The sequence below is a fragment of the Neodiprion fabricii genome, chromosome 5 (assembly GCF_021155785.1).
Source record: "Neodiprion fabricii isolate iyNeoFabr1 chromosome 5, iyNeoFabr1.1, whole genome shotgun sequence".
Lineage (NCBI taxonomy): Eukaryota > Metazoa > Arthropoda > Insecta > Hymenoptera > Diprionidae > Neodiprion > Neodiprion fabricii.
Window position 1 is genome coordinate 20,093,700 of NC_060243.1, and position 22,313 is coordinate 20,116,012.

General features: G+C 38.1%; 1 protein-coding gene across 9 annotated transcripts; it reads right to left on the minus strand.

Moving 5' to 3' along the window:
• Positions 1-1,708: 1,708 nt before the first annotated feature.
• LOC124182149 (adenylyl cyclase 78C-like) lies at positions 1,709-21,932 on the minus strand. 9 transcript variants are annotated; one of them, XM_046569027.1, is made up of 21 exons: positions 21,702-21,801; positions 21,273-21,404; positions 20,125-20,291; positions 17,383-17,460; positions 13,660-13,937; positions 13,390-13,547; positions 12,813-13,002; positions 12,232-12,419; positions 11,045-11,237; positions 8,058-8,216; positions 7,588-7,817; positions 6,976-7,112; positions 6,144-6,480; positions 5,847-6,056; positions 5,640-5,737; positions 4,253-5,173; positions 3,544-3,781; positions 3,276-3,402; positions 3,103-3,209; positions 2,451-2,759; positions 1,709-2,156 (listed from the first exon to the last, which is right to left on the minus strand). In XM_046569027.1, the coding sequence occupies exons 4-21, from the start codon at positions 17,442-17,444 to the stop codon at positions 1,944-1,946; spliced, it is 4,155 nt and encodes a 1,384-aa protein (XP_046424983.1). In that variant the 5' UTR covers positions 17,445-17,460; positions 20,125-20,291; positions 21,273-21,404; positions 21,702-21,801; the 3' UTR covers positions 1,709-1,943. The 9 variants fall into 9 exon arrangements, with proteins under 9 accessions (XP_046424983.1, XP_046424982.1, XP_046424984.1 ...); XM_046569026.1 differs by having other exon boundaries at positions 21,125-21,404; XM_046569028.1 differs by lacking the exon at positions 21,273-21,404 and having other exon boundaries at positions 20,125-20,247; positions 21,702-21,795.
• Between the last annotated feature and the right edge of the window lie 381 nt (positions 21,933-22,313).

Genomic DNA, 22,313 nt, shown 5'->3' on the forward strand with positions numbered 1-22,313 from the left:
ACAAGTCGCGAATCAATTTAGATAAAATGTTATATAGTATGATCACTCAATGGGTTATACGGGGTGTTGAAAGAGGTGGATACACCTGGATAGCACGAAAACGAAGTAACTTAGAGATAAACTGATAATAGATTCCCGAATAATTTTTCCCTGGGAATCCAATGGTAATATTAGTTTTTGGGCCAGATGGGCCCAGGGGGGCCTCATGAGGCCCAACTTTGAAATTTTAAATGGAAACCCCAATTTTTTCGTTCGAATTTGGATTCAGCGGGAAATTTTACGTCCGAATACGTATTAACCATCGCCGGGGTCATTCGGGAATCTATTATCAGTTTATCTCTAAGTTACTTCGTTTTCGGGCTATCCAGGTGTATCCACCTTTTTTCAACACCCTGTATAATGATATTTTATTTAAAATTATAAATTAAATATCCTAGCGCACGTTATACGACATTCGCAATTTCTTTTTTTCAAATTTTAATTACTCCTAACAACATAATACATATAACATACCTATTGTAAGTTATCATATTACACATATATTATATATTTATGTATTCAAATCGCGATTTTATTTCATGCATTACTTCGGGGTAATACATACAAACGTACATACAGACATATCGTTTCACATATAATCTTTATACATTTTACACTTAATATTATTCATATTATGGTATAGCATGAGTATTAATATAGGTATACTAACAATACTTATTATACACGTTTACGTAACATACACGCATGACAAGTAATCTAAACGTGAAGCAAAAAAAGGAGAAAAAACTAAAACTTTAGACAAAAATCTATCTGAAAAACTATCTCTATATATTTAAATACGATTATACAGGCGTTTCTTTGATTCCTTTTGATTAATTTGATTTATTCTTTTTTTTTTTTTGTCTATTCTTTGCTTTTTGGATTGAGTACCAATAACTATACATATAACGAGCTATGTGTTACGACCACAATAAAACCACGTAGTTGTCGGTATCATTATACTTATGATGTTTGAATAGGGAAACGATGAATAATTATTATTCATTGAAAATTATGTAAAGTATAAAGAACAACTAATTATCACAATCATTCACGTAGCGTTAAAGAAGTGAAACAAAATTTTACACGTACCTAATAAATGTATGAATCCTGAGCGCATCCGTATTTTAAATGAAAATCTCAATAACTGCAGTTTTATTTACGTTTATAACATGTATTCTTGCTTTCTCATGTAACCAATGACGTGTTATATAATGTGCAGTATTGTATACCGGATAATAGAATATTATACGCAAAAGTAAAGGATGCATATTCGGCAGGCCGATGCGGTGGGTCAGCGACAAGTTAAATATACTGTATCAAAACAAAACCTAAATATATATATAATATGTATTGAGAAATGGTGACGAAAACTAATTTCCCAGATCTCGCTGTATAGTGGCATTAAAATTCATAACTCGTAAAAATTGATAACATCCAAGAATAATCGTTCAAGCAAATGTAATTTCTAAAAATGAATTTTGGCGATTGTTATATAAATCTCAGATGATCAAAAGGCACAATAGAATTTTGTTACATTTATATGTAGATAGATTTTACCACCGTAGACTTCGGCGCGAGTTCAGGTATCAATAAGAGTCTCGGCCGAACCTCGGACCTACAGCAAATCTCTTTCAGCGTTTAATTGATACCTGACTTAATTATCACACTACTCATAGGGTGATGAGTTCGATTTCTCTATTTATTTTTTGACTTTTTTACTCACCATCAAATGTGATCGTCATCGTTATCATCTTTAAGTGAAGGATTGGTTGAAAATAGCGCAGCGAACGAGCCGCATCACACTCAAGAGAAAAAAAAACGCCAAACGAAGAACTTGAATCTTCATATTTTTCTATCAAACTCATTACGCTTTTATTATCTCTAATTTTCTATGGTGGAGTTCAGGTTCTTCGTAGAGCTCGCGTCTGCTTCCTGCGAGCCTGAACGACTCCGTAAACAACGGCAGCCAGACTTCGGCAGTTGCTCGTCAATTTTGAGGTCCCCTCTGATTTCAGGCCACCTTTTCCTAGCACGAAATACGTCTCCATGGTCCCCTTACCCTTGACCGCGATCATACCTCGTTTCTGGGTCTGATAGCCACGTGCAATCAGGAACTGAGTACAGAGACAGAAGAAAGTGGAAAAAAATCATTATTAGGTTAAAATCGCGAAATTCTAAATTTTTCGATTTTCGGCATAAAATATTCTCAACTAATCAGTAGACGCCATCTGGTGGTAGGAAATATATCACGCCAGCGGCTTCGTCATATTTGGTTATAAAAGTGGTTATTTATCGCCAATGGCACTCTACATCGACATTGTGTCACAAAATTGAAGTCCAACAGCTCGCACGACGCTTTCCGTGCATGCATCTCTGTAAAATAAGCCTGAAGCGATCAGCTGATTTGCCGTTCCGACGCCATATTGTATTATCCACGCCCGTATTCGGATTACCTCGGCTATTTCGCGAGGAACTTGAATCTTCCCCATCTCGCCAGTCGAGTCCATACGCGATGCTTCGTTAACGGTGTTCCCCCATATGTCGAATACCGGCTTTCTTGCTCCAATCACACCACCGACTAGCGGACCACAGCTGATGCCGACTCTCAGGTCAAAGTTGTTGAAAGAATGGATATTCACGTCCTGAAGCCGCAGTCTCATTGCCACCGCGTAGTCAACCAGTCTGCATAGGTGCTCCATATCGTCAACGTTCTTATTCTACAATGCCGGAGACGATATAAGCAATCTTTAGTCATTTTCGGTTTCCATTGGGAATGGAAATATGGCGCTGCGAAATCTGGTACCAAAAAATGCGCAGCTCAAACCCAGTCATATTCAATTTGAAAAGAACTATTTCAGCATATCGTCTTCCCAGTAGATTGATTCTGTGTAAAAGAAAACTAAAGGCTCACAGCTTGGACTGACAATAAGTTGCCTATACTTCTCTAGTCGCACAATTTACCTAAAACCATCCATGTATTTTACGATTTATGACAATTAAAAATATCGCAACAAATCATTACGTAAATCATCGAATTTATAAAACAGATGTTATAATCACCTTTTGGCAAGGATTCAGACCGGAAGCAGCCATGTAGGTTGCACCGACCGTCTTTATCTTCTCTATGCAGTGGAATCGCGTCTCGTCCAAAAGTTCGTCGAAGTCAGCTGAAAAACGGTCGACAATTTCATTAAAAATCTCGAGTCCAGGCTTATCAAATGACAAATACTAACCAATTATTTCATTCAACAGTCGTATGCACTCCATTCCTTTGTTGACGTCCTCGGAATAGAACTCCGTGAAGTTGGGTACACTCGCAAACATTACACCGACTTTGTCCCGCGACTGCGAGTATAATTCCTGAAAGGGACAAGCAATAAAAAATCATCGTTTGTATTCTGAAGTGCCGTGATTTGGATGCAACAAAAAATCTTACGGAGTCTTGACTTGATCGAACGGTATTATTTTTTTTGTTCTTGTTTACGAATTGCACTTACATACCTCAGGCGCTCTGTCCTGTGTTAGAAAATGATGCGCCACATGGTCTGGAAGGATATTCTTAAGCAGCTGCATGTTGTTGTGCCGGGATTCGATCATGTCGGAGAGTTCCCTTTCAGCCTGCTGTTTCCAGAGGAAATCCAACCGCGATGTCACCTCGACTAGCCTTCCATGATACGTGACCATCACAAGAAAGACACCGAGGAATATCAGCATCTGCGCTGACAACGGTATAGCGCGGCTGAAAAAATTATGAAGAACAAAGATAAGAAGACGATTATCATAATGATGATATGCAGGACGATAGAAAGGTTGGAATATCATGACGAAGGATCTCGTCTAGAGTTAGAACACGTCGCAGAAGTTCTTGAGAACGATGACGAACGACATGATCAGCAAGAACGCGTTGAGAATGATTTGAAGAAAATAATGATGGATACAATGAACACGACGATGAGACAGAGGAAGCGGAGATGCATAAAAGAGTCGTCCTGTGATAAGAAAAAGAAATGTCAACAAGTTTAGGACAAAGACGACACACGACTTTAAGAATCGAAACTAGTTTCAATCGATTCTATACAACTTAAGATGACGTCAAATAAACTTTGACAAGTCTGCGGACCTTCAAACGTGGTAGTAATATGGTAATAATAATTCAAACATAGTCTAATAAGAGTATAATATATCATGTAAGAAAATAGTGCAAACTCACGTGTTCTCCTCGTCAATTCGTACGGTGAACAAGTCTCGGTACAGCACGAGTATAAGAAGAGCGTAAACGAGTACAATAACAGTAGCGAGTGCGGTTTTGAAAAGGTAATAAAGTTTTAGAGCAGAGGCGAGAGCGACAAGGCACAGTATCCATGTGAAGACGGCGTACTCGGGATGCATGCAGTCGATCCACGTGCCAGGTTCGCACGATGACCGCATGGCTGCCATGGAGGTTTCATTGTCGGAAAATATTGACATGATCTTCCTCGTTGGGACTTTTCGTCTTCCCCTGGTAGACGGACTTTCGTTCGACAAACTCGGGGGATTTTTGAGCCGCTTGTTATGGTGCAGGTGCCTCAACTTGTCCCTCGAGTACTTTTCGTACTTGTAGAACCTGTAAATCTCCTTCCTGGTTCTGCGGTGGGCTGGACTCGCCTGGCCGTCGACGACGTGGGTCAGTTTAACCTCGATGTTGCTAGTCTCAATGGCTTCGTCGCCCTCAGACCCCTTGGAGTGGTTTTTCGAGTCACCCTTGCTCCTGTCATCCTTCGCCACAACGTCGTCTCGAAGTGCCGCCGAAAGGAAGCTGAGGATCAGCTCATCCAGGCTCCTCGACGAGCCACCGGCTTCCGGCACCGAACGTCGCTCCTGAGATCCCTTCTTCTGGACCGGAAGTGGACTTGTCTTTTCGTTATTGCAGTCGACTCGAGGACACGCGATCACGCTCAGCATTGAGGTCAACGCCATGAGTGATATCACGCAGCATATGAAGACCGTTCGTCGCTGTTTGTCGTGGGCCAGTACCGAGGAAAAGTGCTGCAGTATCGATGGCAGGCTCTTAAACTCCTCGGCCATCACCAGTATCGAGGCCGCCGTTAATACGAACGTCGTGAAAACCAGGGAGATCAGAAGTGGTAAACAACTATAACGCAAATAATTTACTGCGTTAGCCGAAAGTCATATCATCTACTTCGGTTTTGTTTAATGGGTTGTTGGTGGTGATTGGTCGCGGAGGAAATTGATGAAACCATAAACTAAATATCGTGAGCACGATCCGTACGTTTACGAAAATATTCTCAACCATCGGTCAATTCATTCAAGTAATAGGATACCTAATTCGATACTACGAGTCTTATTTAAAGATCTTCCGAGCACTGGGACATTTAATTTTAACAATAGGGTGAAATGGGACGGGAGTAAGTTTTATTTAAAGATTCCTCAAGTATTAGGATAATTGATTCTACACTCACTAATTGTGAGACATATCTTTAAGTCTTGCATGGACTGCGGAATTCTTAATTTTACACTAACAATAAGTCGTAATCAAACATCTCTGATAATAGACAAGCCGAATGTTCATCGAAAATGTATAAACACTATTCACTCACCTCGGTGATATTACTGCTTGACATACAGCGATGAAAAGCCATATCACGTAGCAGCAAATCATGTTCGACTTGAACATGTCCTCTCGCAATTGTCCAAACTGTGTCATGGGTAAAAACGATGGTCCGATAAAAAATGTGTAGCTTTAAAAAATGAAGGAGCTCGTCGAACAGTGCAGTTAAAAGCTGAAGAAAAAATCTTTGTTATACCTTAAGTTCCAAACTTTCGTCGTTGTACCTAAGCGTCCAGGTGTTGACGTTCGCCGATCTCATTCGCTTGTTGCTCGCTGTTTCTATCGCTAAATCGGTCGTAGATTTTTCCGCAGTCGTGCCACATGCAGCTTTACGGGTTTTCGAAACGGAGCCGTCATCCTCGAGGTATTCGGACTCCAAATTGCTGATGGAAGTGGCATTGTTCAACTGAAATAATTTATAACCGGAATTCAAAAAAGGTGATCGGCGACGAGTCGGAAGCGTGTGGAAAATTTTTTCGGCTCATGCTCTCACATTTTCGAATGGTATTTCCGGTGTCCAATCGACCCCGATTTCCTCCTCGACATTCGCAGCCCCCGAAGAGTTGCTGTTTCTACCCGGCAGCTGCCCTGCGTTGCTTCCCTTAAAGCTCTTCCTACTCTTTCCGTTCACCCCTTCGTCCTCCGAATTACTGCTCGCTTTTGGCCTTGACGAAAAGCGTCGCCTTGTGCTCAACGGCTCGATTTGCTTTATCAAATACGTCTCGACGTTCCTGTTCTTCAGGTAATTGTCCCGGTCCGCTCCGTAGCCCGGCTCCACCTCGTAGACGTCGTTCAAACACTTGAGGGTATCGAGTGAAATGTGCACTCGGCTACAGGTTGAAGAAAGAATTTCAATTCACATGTTTCAGATCTTTGACGGGTTCATTTTTTCGTATTTAACTAATTGTACAGTGAAAACTGTAAAACAAAAAATGGAAGCTACCACAAGAGTCCGTGCAAAAGTGCGTAACATTCTCACTAGTGCCATGAGGTATCAGATCCCCGAAACTTTTTTAGATGATCCCTTACTCATTTTTAATGAAGAAGATAATTCACCAAGGTAGCAATGATTTTGGAACAATTTTTTCGTCATTACATTTGGTAGAATTTAATAAATAACTCGTAATAAAAACGGAATAGTTATAGGATCTTATTCACCATGTGTCGCTGTAAATCTTATTGAACAGCTTTCGCTTTTCCCTGTAATATACTCTTTGTACAGTATTCGAAATTCAAAATTCAAACTCGCGAGAGTCTGGTATAAAGCGCGAAGATTGTATTCCATGTTCGCCCAAAATTTCGCACAATTTTGCGAAAATACTTGCCCTGGTATTCCTCCGCTCTCAAGATGATTTGCGAGGGTAACATCATAGGACCAGACGTCGAATTGCCATTTTCGAAGTCCCAAGACACCGCAGAGAACAGAACCGCTATGTATCCCGATTCGCATGTTCAAATCAGTCTGAATTCGGGAAAAATTTATAGCGCGATGCCATATGTGTTGATATTATTATGAAACGATTTTTAATTACGGCTGTTCGAAATTCAATACTTTTTTTTAAATTCAAGTCATAAATAGTTATAGATAGAATGTCTGTCAAATGAATGTAACCGTAATAATCAATGAATAATCAACTTAACATTGATATTCGTTTACCACAATTTATATCAATTTTGAAAATATAAATATTTGACAATATCAACATGATGATGTTGTGAAAGATAATTTTTATAATAAACGTTGTCAGCGAAGAGTAAAATCGAATTACGCATAAACCAGGTTTTCTCTCTTTTTCAAAACTATTTGAAATGACAAATCAATATCTAAGCGCTTCTTAATAATGTCCCAGCCATTTTTTGTATTTTGTTAGGGAAATCGTCGGGCTTCAGGATTACATAAATTCGATTTCAAATCAATGATTCATAGAAAAACGTACCTTAGTTGTGTATCTGACATCGCGAATTGCTTTTATCATTCTGAGTCCCATTTCAACGCAGCAATGCGCGTGGTCTACTCTAGCCGTGGGTAGACCGGAAACGCAGTAGTAACAGTCTCCAAGAAGCTTTATGCGCAGACAGTGATTCTCTGACGAAAGTCTGTCGAATCTTGCAAACAGATCGTTCAATACTTTGACCAGTTCTTGGGCGCTGCACTGACTTGCCAATGCTGAAGAAATTCAGAGTTTAGTTATCGAATATCAGGCAAGGAAAGGTGAACAGGTGAAATGGGAAATAAGAATTTAGATGAAAATATTTGCACAACCAATCTCTCGTTCCGATGTGATATTTTAACACCAGCATTGAATGGACGTACATATTTTGTGTTATAAATTGTGAATTTAATTAAATGATGATAATAATATATAAGTGTACCTATGAGATGATATACTTCGGCTTAAAACGTTACCTGTGAAACCCTTGATATCGGCAAAGAGTATGCTAACATTTTCGTACCGATGAATGTATATTCTGTGAAATTGATTCGGGGTAAACGTGATGGTTCCACCCCTTTCCTCCTCTCTGGCGATGTCGCGAATCATTTCCCTCGCAACAAAGTCCGGCAATACTGAAATCGAATGTTGGTTCCTGATTTATTTTCGATGAATGAGAACCTATCATTACAAGAAAGTACAATGTAGGTATTGCAACGGTGAACTACAGCGCCGCTGTGTTACAAGATTTTTGTTAAACTCTGGGTTCTAATGCATTTTTTCGAGGTGGACCAATATGGGTCAATTATTTTTGCCAATTTTCTGCTCTCGATTAACCAATAAAATATCATCTTTGAGTCCCGATAACAATTTTAACGCCTAAATTCATTCGCAGGCGTGCAAACGGCGGCCATTTTGATTTTATCTTCGCATTTTATTTCGTTTTTTTTTATCAACTTCATGTTTTAGTTGATCAGCAACACTAAAAGTGCTAAAAAAAAAGTCAAAAAAATTGGCCCATTACGGGCCCGGTCTTCAAATGAGTTGAAAAGAAAATACACGTTTTGAGAATTTTAAGAAAGGTCCTTTTCGAAATCACTCTCAATAATTATGAATAATCAACCAGTTGAATAGAAAATCTGAAAAAATTCAGGTTACTGTTTGAGAGTTGGGGCAATTGTAGAAAATTTTTTTAACAAAATCTATAATATTCAGAGTTAGACTTCAGTTGGGTTCGCATGGAATTCCCTATAACCAAAGGGTGAAACATTATTTCCCGACTAGGATGAATTGAAAAGACACGATATTTCTAAAAATTTTAAACGATGAGAAAAGAAATTGCTCGGTTATAATCTGAAGTTGGAGAATCGTGATAACGGCGAAAATCGAAGTAACCTGTAATCTGGAAATCGGTTAAAAAATTATCGATCAATATTAGGTAGGTGAAAGATAATTTTTCTTGTCGAAAATCGTCCATAGTCCTGTTTTCCTGCATCCATATTGTATAATACATGTGGGAGGTTCATACATATATAAATTTTTTTTCAATCCATACCATTGTGTGTGCACACTGTCCCATATTATACATGTATGTATTTATGTATGTAAATCAAGGAGTTGAGCAATCGGGTGAAAATATGTTGTATGCTATAGCTATATGCATAGAGAGAGGGCCGGACCCTTTGAAGAACACCTCGATGAACTCGTCACACGGTTCACGTAACTCTCCAACGAGACGTTGAGACCAAGTTAGGGGTGCCGCTCAGCCACCGATACACCATATGTATATACGTACATACACACGACTATGGGGATTAAATCTCCGCGATACATGCATATAACAAAGCATCGGTATTTCATGCAACCGTAAATAATAACAGGAATTCTGTCAACCGCGTGCACCTTCGATTTTTTCCTAATTATGCATTCCGTATTAAGCATGTTCTGAAATTTATATTAGTTACAGGTACCGTAGAATGATTATTATCTTTTCTCCGTATATACGTATAAAACTCTACGTTTTTCTGTCTGTTTGTCTCTTATAACTCCAGAACTGCTGAACCGATTTCGAAATTTTTTTACTGCGGATAGCTAAAACGTCTGGCCAGGCTTGGCCTATCTTCTGGAAGGTCTGGCCGATATTTCGTTACAAACAGATCAATAGTTTCGGTGGTGCAACGATACTTTAAGCCAAGTGGAAAGCGGGATCGCACAATTTTGCGAATACTGACCAAACCGGTGCTGCCGGTGTACGTATAAAATTTATATTCCCACACTCGTGTATTGCATGTTTTTAAAAATCGAGGAAAAAAATTATTCACTTCGGGTGTTATGCAAAGAGAAGTTTTTTTTTTTGTTAGCAGTTGTTATTACGGTTTCATCGAAATTTTACCCCCTACGATCGCACCCTCGTACCTTTTTATTATATACCCTCCTACATTGAATCAGGGAGCGAATGAATCGTAAAGCGCCGGTGGTTTGGAATTTACACCCCCAAAAATAGAGATCTATTGAAACAAAATACAAAGTCTAATTGAAGAGAAATTTGAAAAGAGTGAAATTTTTTTCAAGTCTTTCTACCAAACTACGAGAATCATAATACCAAAGTTTGTTGTTGAATTCTGAAACTCTATTGGGTACGTATATCATACGAGACGCGTTTTTGTTTAAACCAACAGTTTTTCAACGATTCAACGATTATATATAGGCAGAACGAAACGCGGATCACATTAAACGTCAAATAGTGACAGGGATGAAATTGACGAGGAGTAAACAGGCATGTCGTGTGATGATGGAAAGCTAATGGATACGAGGATCGGTCGATTTTTTACTTTTTGCCGTCTTTTTTACTTTCTATTTCTGGCTACTTGGGCCCAAAGGCTAATCAATTGAAAATCAAGTGAATGGTTCCAATTTGTCAACATTGATTTCGACCGATTTTCATTCATTTCCAATGATATCTCTGACTTCCCATGATTTCAGAGCGCTCAATGCGATATTCAGTGATTTTCGGACCGGTTAAATTACGGGAAATTCCAAAAAATCACTAATGCAATCAGCAGAAATCACCTACACCGCTGGGAATTAGTCAGAAATTGCTGTATGAATTGAAAATAAATGAAAGCATGTAACAAGATATAAATGAATATAATATTTATGAATTGAAAGTATTTATCGTTTACCGCAAGACCTGCATCGGTTTCGATGATTTCCGGATGCTGACTGTGCGATTTTTTATCATATGATTTGCAATAATACTTGCCATGATTTCCAATAATTTAAACAATCTCTATCGGTTCCTTGTGATTTGAAAAGAATTTCTAAGTCACGATTGAATTTCTTTGATTTACAGTTCTATGTCCAGTTGCCAAATTTATGACACCTCTGAGTGATAAGCCCCGAACTTAGAACGGACTGATTTATGAGTCGGAGTGAAAATACATGGGTAAAAGTGTCAGCTCACCGGAAAGAAGCAGCTTTTCCTGCCTGTTGTTTTCGTTTTGTGTCCGATGTCTTGTCTCAAGGGAGCGATGGGTCTCCAGGAATGCCTGACGCTGACCCCTGTCAGTTAGATACTTGGTATACATACCGGCAAGATTTACGGCCACGTATAAAAGGACGTTTGTGGCGAGGAGACGAGGGAAGCAGACTTCATCCTGAAACGTACACTCTGCTCTATGAACACAAACGTCACTGAACACTCCCTTGGTGAAAAACAATTCCTATGATTTTTTACGAAAATCTCCACAATTTTTTAAAACATTTGGAACACGGTATTAGTGTATGAATAAAATTTTTTGTAGAATTACACGTTTTTTCGTACATAGTTGCTGCATACTAGCTTGCTTTTTAGCAATTATTTTTTATCAATGAAAGGGATATCAACTTCATTAGAACATCGCCCAATTCGTATCTTAGAGAAACAACTAATATTCATGTTCTTTTTTCACAATACTCACTTATCGAGACAAGGTGAGTTCAAAAGTATACAACAGATTTTCTAAATCCGCCGAAATCAATCCTAGAAATGAGCAGTGACTCTGAATTGTAAATATAGATTATCTGCTATGGGTTTTCCTTCTAAGAGAGATGCGACATCGAGCGACGTTTCAATAATAATATTTCAAACTTTCTCATAGATATTTTAAGTTTATAGCGAATCATTCATAGAAATTCCCATCTAATTCTGCAAAATTCTGCAGAAAAAAAATTCTCTATTTTCGAGTTGTAAATGTCCTCAAGACTTGTAAGAATTCTCAGTTTTCTTTAATCATCTACGCGAAACTATAACTGTTTCTAATTCAATTATAGGTTCGCGTATGAACTCGTGCAGTTATCCAAACAAGAGGTCACTGAAGCAGTGGTTATGTGTTTTTCGTCGTAGAAGACTAGCGATCGAAATAATTTCTTAAAAAAGTTTTTACCCTTTAACAAATACTCGCTGAGCTTTGATTATTTCAATTTTTGATCGAGGCGTTTGATTTTTCATTTTGATGTAGATAATTGCAGACGATTGCAGTTTTTCCAAAATTCAATCGTCTTCTACGAATATTGTCGCGAAAATAACGAATAGCCACGATTCTCCGTTCTTCCGTAGAATATCGTAGAAATTATTTTCACCAGCTTCACCACGCGAACCTTTGAACTTACGTATTCGGCGCTGTCGCTCTTCAGCGTTATCACGGACATTATCGTGTGCGCCAAAGCGGTACCAGAACCGGCTATAACGCACCATCTCAGGGGCAGCGGTAGCATCGCGTAAGGAGCGTAGACCACGAACAGAATGTACCAAACGAGTCGTTGCTGGGTCGAAAACCCGAAGCTCGCGCCGATGTAACCTGTCGATCAGGTTCAATATTGTCACAATGGTTAATCCAACTCTGCACACGGTTCAACCGCACAACTGGCTGCATGTCTATGTATTTTATTGATCGCAGCATCATGTCAGATACAGTTCAAAACGTACGTCAGTTCGTTCGTAACTGCAGGGGGGAGTCACATACCAATGGATATCTGTCCAATTTATCAAGTAATTACTAACCCCAGCGCAGGGTGTATGCAGTCTACACTCCGCAGTGCAATGTGGTAGGATGAGTTATCGAGAGGAGATAGTGAAACACCCCAGAGTGTGAATCGACTCCGACTCTGAGCTCAGGAGATGACTTTAGGTGACATGCAGGTGATGGGGGAGTTTTAATGCCGTCTTGGATTGAGCACCTGAAGCTTCGTACCCTGGGAGTTGACGAGGAGCAACGTGAATATCGATGCCCAGTAGAGGTATCTGTTGGAAAAGCACCGCCACCAGCCCAATATGCAGAAAACCAGGTTCGCCACTACGCAACAGATTATCCATGAGAGCGACTCGATCAGTCCGCCCGAATTTTTGTTTCGACGCCACAGCCATATCGTCATCAGAGCAATCTGGAGCCACAATGAACAAAACGCATAATTTCTTTCTACAGAACTGAGTGCTCTTCGAATATTCAACGTGTAGAGGTCGAGACGAGTTCAACGATATGCCACAAAGCATACTTCCCATTGAACCGATTTCGAATCGTCAACGCCGAATGCTGCACAAGGGTTGTTCAAGATTCTTGTGCAGCTTCTGAGGCGCATAACACGCGATTGCCTCGACGAAAACACACTTTGTGACATGTCGTTTAACTCGTCTCAATTTCCGCTACACGCTTGCTTGTCGAGAATCTGTAATGCTCTGAACGAATAAGATTTTCTGTACATGCTGCGACTGATTTTCATTGATTTGCGTCTGAAAATTGGTATTTCCACGCATATTACAGCGTCTCTTACCTTCAGACTGAGATCTATGACGTTCAGCATTATCAGCGACTTTTGTCGTTGACGGTTCGAGTAGTTTAAATAGGATATTTCCAGCTGTCTATTGTGAAAGCTGTTTGTCAATGACGGGCAGAATATCCCTTTGTACAAAACACCGCGTTTGAAGACGTCTGTGGAATTGCAAAAGAACGAAACGTTGCCAGATTAATTCTTGATCAATTCCATTTCATTACAACAGTGAAAATTCTAGCGTTTAAATATCCAACATGAAATGCAAAACACCTCTTTCAGCCTGTGCTTCTTCGTCCTGGACCGGTTGTGCTTCGTCGGCTTTCGTCTCACTGCACGATTCATCATCCGCATCATTTTGATCTCCACGCGCTGATTGCGAATAAATTTTATTAGCACCAGCTGTCCCAGCTCCATCGTCATCCTCTCCTTCGTTTCTTATGGTTTTCGGATCTTCCCACGCAGCCAAAGCCTCTCTTCCCAATCGTTCGGACGTTAATTTTTTCACCGCCTTTATCCACAACTGTTTCCTCGGCGATATTCCCTGTAGCCTAGATCGGTGCGGAAGTAAATCGAATTACTATTACAAGCATACGTAGACTGGTCCGTTTCAACCTTGTTTATTGATAATTATTATTTTTATTGTTCTTATCACCCCAAAATTAAAACAGTGTCGAATTATTGTGAAAAATTTCGAGAGCTAGCTCTATCGGTTTGTTGTCAATGCAACTGTTCGTGATACTGTATCTTTTTAACATCCGACCTCCTAGCGAGAGTTATCAGTTTTATTAACGACCTCTGTGTCACCGCGTCACTGATCGCGTAGATTCCCCTTGAACCCCTTGAATGTGTTATTCTGGCATACCAAAATTAGCTGATAATATACATTTTCCATATATTTTTATGTCGATAAAGTCGGTATCTATACTATAATTGGTGAACATGGTAAACTAAAGACTTTGAACACAGCTCGAAGTGCAGCTACAACTGTCAGCCCAATACGTTTCCAGCTTTCGTTCAGATCTACCTTCAATTTTATTTTCAAATTATCGTCAGAAAAGGCTGAAAACATGATTTTTCGATTTTTGCAGAGATTCTGAAAAATATTAACGCGCCATCGTTCTTAAAGAAACAACTGACAACTTCATTTTTGACGACTACAGTGAGTAAACAAAACATTGTTTTGTCAACCTACATGGCAATCTGTTCGGTTGCTTGACTTTATCATCGTATACGCACAATTTTGATTCGGGCCATTTAAAAGATCGTCGCACCTACGTCTGTCTTGTTTTGTTTACAATAAAATAAAAAAATAAACAAGTTATTTATTTATAAGTTATCTCCGACGTTACTACTTTATACGAGCTTAAAAATTTATCGAAATAACAATTAATTGCGAAACGCAAATTTTGCACCGATAGGCGGTTTATTTAAAAATCAATAATCTAACAGTTGTAAGTCGAATTGTAAATTGAAGGAATTAAACGGATGTTTTCATTGAACATCTTGAGTCGGCTGCTGCCCCATAATGATGGTTACTAATCCATCACTCCCTCTCCCCGCAAAAGCTAGTCGTTTATGGGGACAAATCCGAAAAGGTATGGCGAGTTCGGAAGTAATTATCATTATTATTATTATCACCATCATTAATACTGTTATTATTATTAACGGACTTATATATTCATCAAAATAAAGAACATTCTGTCGAGATAACTGCAATCAACAATCAACGATTTTCCAGCGTTTTTAATGATTTGCACTGATTTCGAGTGATGTTTTGCGATTCTACCTGATCCGGAATTCACTGGAAATCGTCTTGAATACTCGCAAATGATTGAAAATCAAGAGTAACATCGGAAATCCGTAGAAATCATTCGAAATCATTGTCAGCCAATTAAAAGCGTTCATTTCATTTCGAATTGAATGGCCCCTAGATTTTGACCGTGCAGAATCGAGAGTTTCAGAATGTATAATAACTGAGTATCGGGGAGAAAATTTCGATCCAGAGGAATTTCCGCGAATAATTATACATGTACGTAAATAACACTAACCTCTGACTATTTTTTATTTTTGGTTGTTCGACGTATGTATAAAGTTTTTACGGTGTTACTACATAACATGTATATTATACAAACATACATCCTATGTGCGTATATGTATGTACAAGGAAATGAAGAAGATATATGGACATGATCAGCTCTCACATACTTACACCCATATACTTGTACTTATACTCCTACACGTTTTGTATAGCTAAAATAACGTTTTGGTTGTTTAACCCATTACTTATCCCCCGCAGGGGGGTGCCACTCCAGCATATCCCGAAGTGAATTTATTTTCGGCATTTAATGCCTGCGGTCCCCAATACTTGGATATTATCGGTGTGTGTAAGAAGCTATATACGTATAAAAATATGCCAAGGTGCGCCGATTATACGCTTGTCTATTTATCCCGCGCATCTAAAATTCATCCATAAATCTGATATGACCGGTATACTATGTAACTATATAAAATACGCGATTCCCAATTGAGACATGTGATACATTTGTCTGTAATAACAGCGTGAAAGACATCACGAATCTCGTCGAGAATATTTTACAAAAATAAAAATCATTACTTCGTCCGTGAAGCGCGCGTGTGTAAAAAAGAAACGAAAAACGTGGGTTTATAGAAAAATTCACTTACGCTTACAACATTCATTTGTCTTGTCTTCAACCTCATTTACCGCGAAATACTTTTTTCCTTGTAATATAATATAAAATTATGGTAACACCTCACGTAAATTATACGATATAAAGAAAAGAGAATAATGAAGACGAAATAAAACTACAAACTGACGCGAAGGAATTTTAGGAGAAAATTATACATGAAAATTAGAAATTCTACGAATGCTTTATGATGTGGAAGGATTGTGGAAAAGAAGCGGCAGATGTATTATGCAATTTTTTTTTTTTTTTTTTTTAAAGACTTTCGAAAAGGAGATCGTCGCGCAGAGTAACGATTATTCAGAGAAAACGTGCAGTCTGCTTTTGTGAATGATCTCGAAATTATATAATATATATTACCATGCATGGAATATAAGTACCGAAGTCATATAGTTTAGCATGGAATGAGTTCAAGGACGAGATACCATCGCGAGTATACAAGACGAGGTATAATAGAATTTAAATATGCAGCTGGGAACAACGTACGGATAATGTAAATTATCCTCTCGAAACGGAACAAAAAAATGTAAGAAAATTTAAAAATATGCAACGCAGCTGAATTTGGTCATACCAATATTTTCTCGAGAGCAAAAGCAAGAGCTGTGCAAAATTTGTTTCAAAGGTACCGCGAATATCATCTCGAGAAGTTCGATGCTTTGAGAAATTTCAAGATATGGTAACGCGTCCATCATTTTTTTTTAACGCCTATCGATACTACAAAATTTTCCAAAAATCGTCTGACATAGATAATTTCATTTTAGCTCTAGCTTAATTCGGTTGATTATAGTGGGAAATAAAGAAAAGACCGTTCTTGTGTCAAATTTTTTTTACGTTGTGCATAAAAAATTTATGCACAATTAAAAACGAGGCCAAAAATAAATGTGAAAAAATCTGTTACCCGAAATTTCTAGAAAAATGAATGATGGAAAAATGAGACACGATTTACGTCAAAGTTGTCGATCAATTCTGCAATTGAGCATTTTCGTTTTTTTTTTTTTTTTCTTTTTTACCCTGTTCCGGAGATAGCGTTCAAATTAAACTCGAAGCGATAAAATGCGACGGTTATAATTGCCTTTTAAAGACCTGCGTGGAATGAATTTATAATTTTTTTATCCTGTTTCTCCATTTCCTACCAGGCTGTTACCAGACCATCCTTAATATCCCTAATATTACAAATAATTTGTATGTATTTGTAGTACACGCGTACTGCATAATGATCAATGAATGACGGGGCATATTAAATACGATGTCAATAATGGATGAAGATGTAATTAGGTATAATTTTGCTCACTCGCTAACGCTTGAACCGTCACTGCAGTCAAGCATCATGCTCCAGGTCTGCTCCGTAATCATTATCCCACTCGAATATCTGTAATGGAACAATACAGGTACACAACGATTCAATTAGTCGGCTTGCTCGTATCCCTAAGTGGTGTATTATAGAAATTGTACACTCCGTCACAAGCGTACGCGTTCTGAATTAATAACACAAGACGTATCGTTCTTAAGACGTACTGAAAGCCCGCGTCTTGAATCGTCCAATTATGCAACAGAACTCGAAATATTAACCTAACTACCAAACGATATTGTTTAGTTAGAAAAACCGTTTTGGAGTCTGGTTAAATATACAAAATGGTTTTCAGCTAGTACGTTAGTCCTCAAGACGTCTTTCCGAACGAAAAAGTTTAAACTATCATGTCACCGATTCCGATGTCTCGTTGACATCGCCAAGAAAAAAAATAAATAAATAAATAAAGTTAGCAAGACTTATTCTGAACCTGACATAACACGTTGCTGAAATATTCGGAAAGGCGCCAATTATGCAAATAACTCAACGTATTAACCTATAAGATAGCAAAACTGGGTTGTTTGATTAGAAAAAAACAACGTATCATTGGGATCTATTAATAAAATTAGCAAGATTATTTTCAGTTATCGCATTAGTACCAAAAAAACGAGTTTCAAATACAAAAGTGTCAATGTCTTATTTCACCTGTCCCGACGTCTTATTGACCTCCCTGAAACGTCTCAAGTCAGAAATACTGATGTTGGCAATATTTTCGGACAAGACGTCTTTCCGCGTGTAAAAATTCTCAGGGAATTCTATCGGACAAATTTAATTGTAAGATTAATGAAGACGTCTGGACTATTCAACTTGAATCTGCAGTGTGCGGTTGGCTCGGCGGATAAGTTTATTATTTATTTTTTACTTTTTTATTTTTTTTTTTCTACTCCTGTTCTTGTTTTAGCACTCATTCACGTCCGTCAGCATAAGATGCCACAGCGAACACCTACGTTTATGTGCCCTGCGCACCGCGTCTTACGTACAAAGTAGATATTTATAATCCTCTGCAGTCAAGTCAGTCAGTTGCGAGTAAATGAATGCGGCGGGAATGCATTTACTCTGTGTGTACAAACATACTACTACGATACGCACTATTCTTCACGTAATATGCTCAAGTTACTCTACCGACGCTTTTGCAAATTCAATTACATATCTATCACTTCGATATATCGTTATAATTAAGCGCCACGTTGTATTATTATTGCCATTTTATACGCCACCAAAACACGTTGCATCTTTACAAGATGTCTTTGAAAAATTCTAAAAATTCACACTACAGACGTATTTAGGTAAATTCAATGCCAGTCTATAGACTCCTTGAATATAAGACGTCCATGTCAGCCGTACAGTGTCGACTCAACAATTTGACTCAACACCTCTGAACGATGCAAAAACGATTTATGGGCATCGTAGGAAGTCTACGTCTTTAAAGTCTTTTACCGCATACGCTTTATGGACGCGTGTGTGTAATTTTTTTTTTTTTTAAACAAACTTACAGAAATACAGACGTCTCAAATAAATCTATAAAATAATACAAGACTTGAACAAAAATTTGAAGGTACTTTGTAGACATTTTTCGAAACATTGATCAAACACTTTCTCGGTGTCTTCGTTGAAATTTATTAGGACGTTTCAAAAATAACAAAAATACACACGTAGCATCGACGGTTTTGAAAAGTAGCGAAAGCCCTGCTTCGACAGTAAGTGTCAATAAACTTAAAAATATATTTCGTACATCAGTTGCGGAAAAATGTAGAAATCTTTTGTACGTCGATGAGAATCTAAATCCTTTCATCAATTCCATAGGTCCAAATCAAAATCAATTAATCCTTTTTATCGACGGTATAAGACAAGCTCAATCTTCGATGGATATAATCGATTATTTCTTCGCCTTTACAGTACAGTAAATGGTTGTAACCGCGTTGATTGCCTCTAACCATGTACACTTAATTACGCACGCATTCGTCAAAGCTGCATACCGTATATGTACGTTAGATAAATAAGTGTGGATCGCAGATATCATCGCGCCGGCATGCTCGTTATGACAATACACACTCGAAATATGTAAATTGTACACTTGTGCATACAAGCGTGTATAATTGGTATTTATTGTTCAATCTGTACACGTATATAATGTATACTATATACCCTAAGTGTATATTTAAATGTGTTTGAATCGTTTAATTACTAATAAGTATAAAGTAATAACACACATGTACAACAGCTGAAGATGATACAGTCGGTATTATAATTTTGACTAGTTACGTTATTCTGAAGAAATAGAAGAAAAAGAATAAGAATTAAGAGAAACTGAACCGTGCATTACGTACAAGAAAATCTAGAGTTGTAAATAGAATTACAATAATATACTTAGGTGAGATGGACCAACAAACAAATATAGAACGTTTGTCAACGGGATGAGAAAACAAGAGAAAATAAGAGAAAAGAGAATAGCCAACGTGATGTGATGTATACATGGCATAGGTATAATGCGAGAGTTGAATGTCATTGTAAACGGGCGCGCGTCATTAGAGCTCGCCAGTGGCATAACTCGATCCTCGCTCATTCAAACAAACTACGGTATAACGTCTCGACGTTTCACATAATATTGCTGTGCATACATACATGCAGTGCCGGCGTATTTACATGTGTATACGGTAAACATAATTGGTCTATTGTAATACGTACCATGTACTACACATTTCACGCCCGCGGTAGCACAACTTCACTGTAACTTGGGAATAGTGACGAACTTAACTCTGTTTTACTGAAACGTCCAACCGGCCAAAAAAACGATATCATTAACAATTCCTGTCATTGGTTGATCAAATGTTTAGTTTGTTTCACTATTTTTTCTGTACAGCGTTAAAGTGTGCTATAAAATTATAATTGATTCGATCGAATTGCACTAATTGCAATCAGCGTCAAAATCGAAACCAAAGAGGGTGAAATTATCCAATTGACTGTTATTCAATATGCACGCGCAGTGTATGGGACGTACTTTTTTGAAACCGAAATATGAGTGTAATATAATTTATTATACGCGTCGATGTTCCAATGAACGTGAACGGAACGATCGTTATTTTTACTGAACAACGACAATTTTGAAAACCATGCAACTACGCACAGATGTTTACCAGGATTGATGGAATTTTCACAATATCACCGCTTGAAATACTAAAGAAACACAAGTTTTTTTTTTTCATAGACTTTTTTTCCTCCTTACACACTCACTTTGTTCGTCGGTGTTTCATTAGGTTCGCCTAATTGATAGATCGGTTTGTGTAAACATTCATATGTTTTTTGGTTTCTGAACGATATAATGTGGTACGATTTTAGAAACGATGCTTTCGTTGAAAATCTACCCACCTATAACTTACCAGCAATATTAATTAGCTTTAATTGATTAAAATCGCAGCGTAACATTGCTGGCATTAATAAATAAATAAAACCGTAGTATAATTATGCAATCTCTCTAAATTTGTTAATACTCGGTCTGTTCTTTGGTTGAAGCGATGACATTGGTAAAACTATATTGGTTCTCAATTGTTTTCATGATCAAAAAATTTTATAATATCATTTCAAACTATAAGACTGTATAACGTTCCGAAACATTCCTAAAGAATGTGTAGAAACGCTTATAGACACGTAATTATTGTAAATAAACATACGAGACAAAATAACTAACTCGTCCGGTTGTGATTATATCTCGTTACAATAACACGTCAATTAATAGAATCAGTTTTTTATATTGTTGTTGCGATCTTTATCATCATTATTGTTATGGTCGTTATTATCATCAATGTTATTTCTTATTATTACTAACTGTATTAGACCTTTTGTATGAAACGTGCGGTGATTATGATTCAAATATCAATCAAACATTCATATAATATCGATGTTCTTTTCAAGTTTTCGTTTTTCATCAACGTCGTATAATACACATCGCACCGCGATGAGACAGACGTCTGGTATAATCAGAAAAAACACTACAAGTGGCATGCAGGAGGGTAAATAAATGAGGGAGATAAAAATAAATTGCAAAGTAAAAAAAAAAAAAAATCGGAAAAATAAACTAGGATCTTGAGAGTGTAAATAAAAGAGAAAGAAACTGACTAAAAACCATAAAAAATAAACAACTACGATGAAGGTGAAGACGGTGAACTTTCTAGGGTATTTTATTAGATTCGAAACTACACGCTATGAATTGTTGGTCCTTGAAATACATGATAAATTAAAAGAAACAAAATTTTTCGTTATGTTACAATTCACGGTGTCGACACGAGGAAATGTGCCAGGACAGACCGGCGAGTTAAGATTTTCGACGTGCGAATTATAGGTAGAGGGATACGTATAGACGGAACCACGTACCTCTATAAACTAGCGTGGTGTGATCGGAGAGTCAAGACTTTAAACCACGGCGGCGGCAGCGGCGGCGGCGGCGTCGTTGTTCTTGAAAGCGGCCGCGCACCCAACAGCGACCGAATCGTATGTGTCCGGTATAAAAGAGCAGAAGATCCGAGGCTAGGATCGAGTTCCACGCTTTTCACGTGCTTCGACGCCTGCACAACCGCATTTCGTGATGCGTATCTGTATGGCAGATTTGCCTGCCGAACGGCGCTCGCCACACTCTCTCATTGGCTGTAGAAAAAATGCCACTCTCGCACACACGTTGGCCTATCAGACTCGAGAATTCCACTTATCCGCAACCGCATGTGAATCATGATCATACTGCTGAAAATTCTGTTTGCCGTGTATAGGCGGGGTGAGAAAAATAAGGTATGAGGTAGCCTTCGGAAATTACGCGACTGACGTCAATTCCTAACCCCCAAGGGCGAAAGAAAATACATACAGTGACATTTTGTATAATGTGTATG

What these genes read in the sequence shown, in the direction of transcription:
- LOC124182149 (XM_046569029.1), bottom strand. Translation starts at nt 17,444, where the DNA reads ATGATTACGGAGCAGACCTGGAGCATGATGCTTGACTGCAGTGACGGT. An exon ending in GGAAAAGCTGCTTCTTTCCG is followed by an intron (nt 8,217 to 11,044) that starts GTGAGCTGACAC and finishes ATTCGATTTCAG; the next exon opens with TATTGCCGGACTTTGTTGCG. An exon ending in CACAGGACAGAGCGCCTGAG is followed by an intron (nt 3,403 to 3,543) that starts GTATGTAAGTGC and finishes TGTCCCTTTCAG; the next exon opens with GAATTATACTCGCAGTCGCG.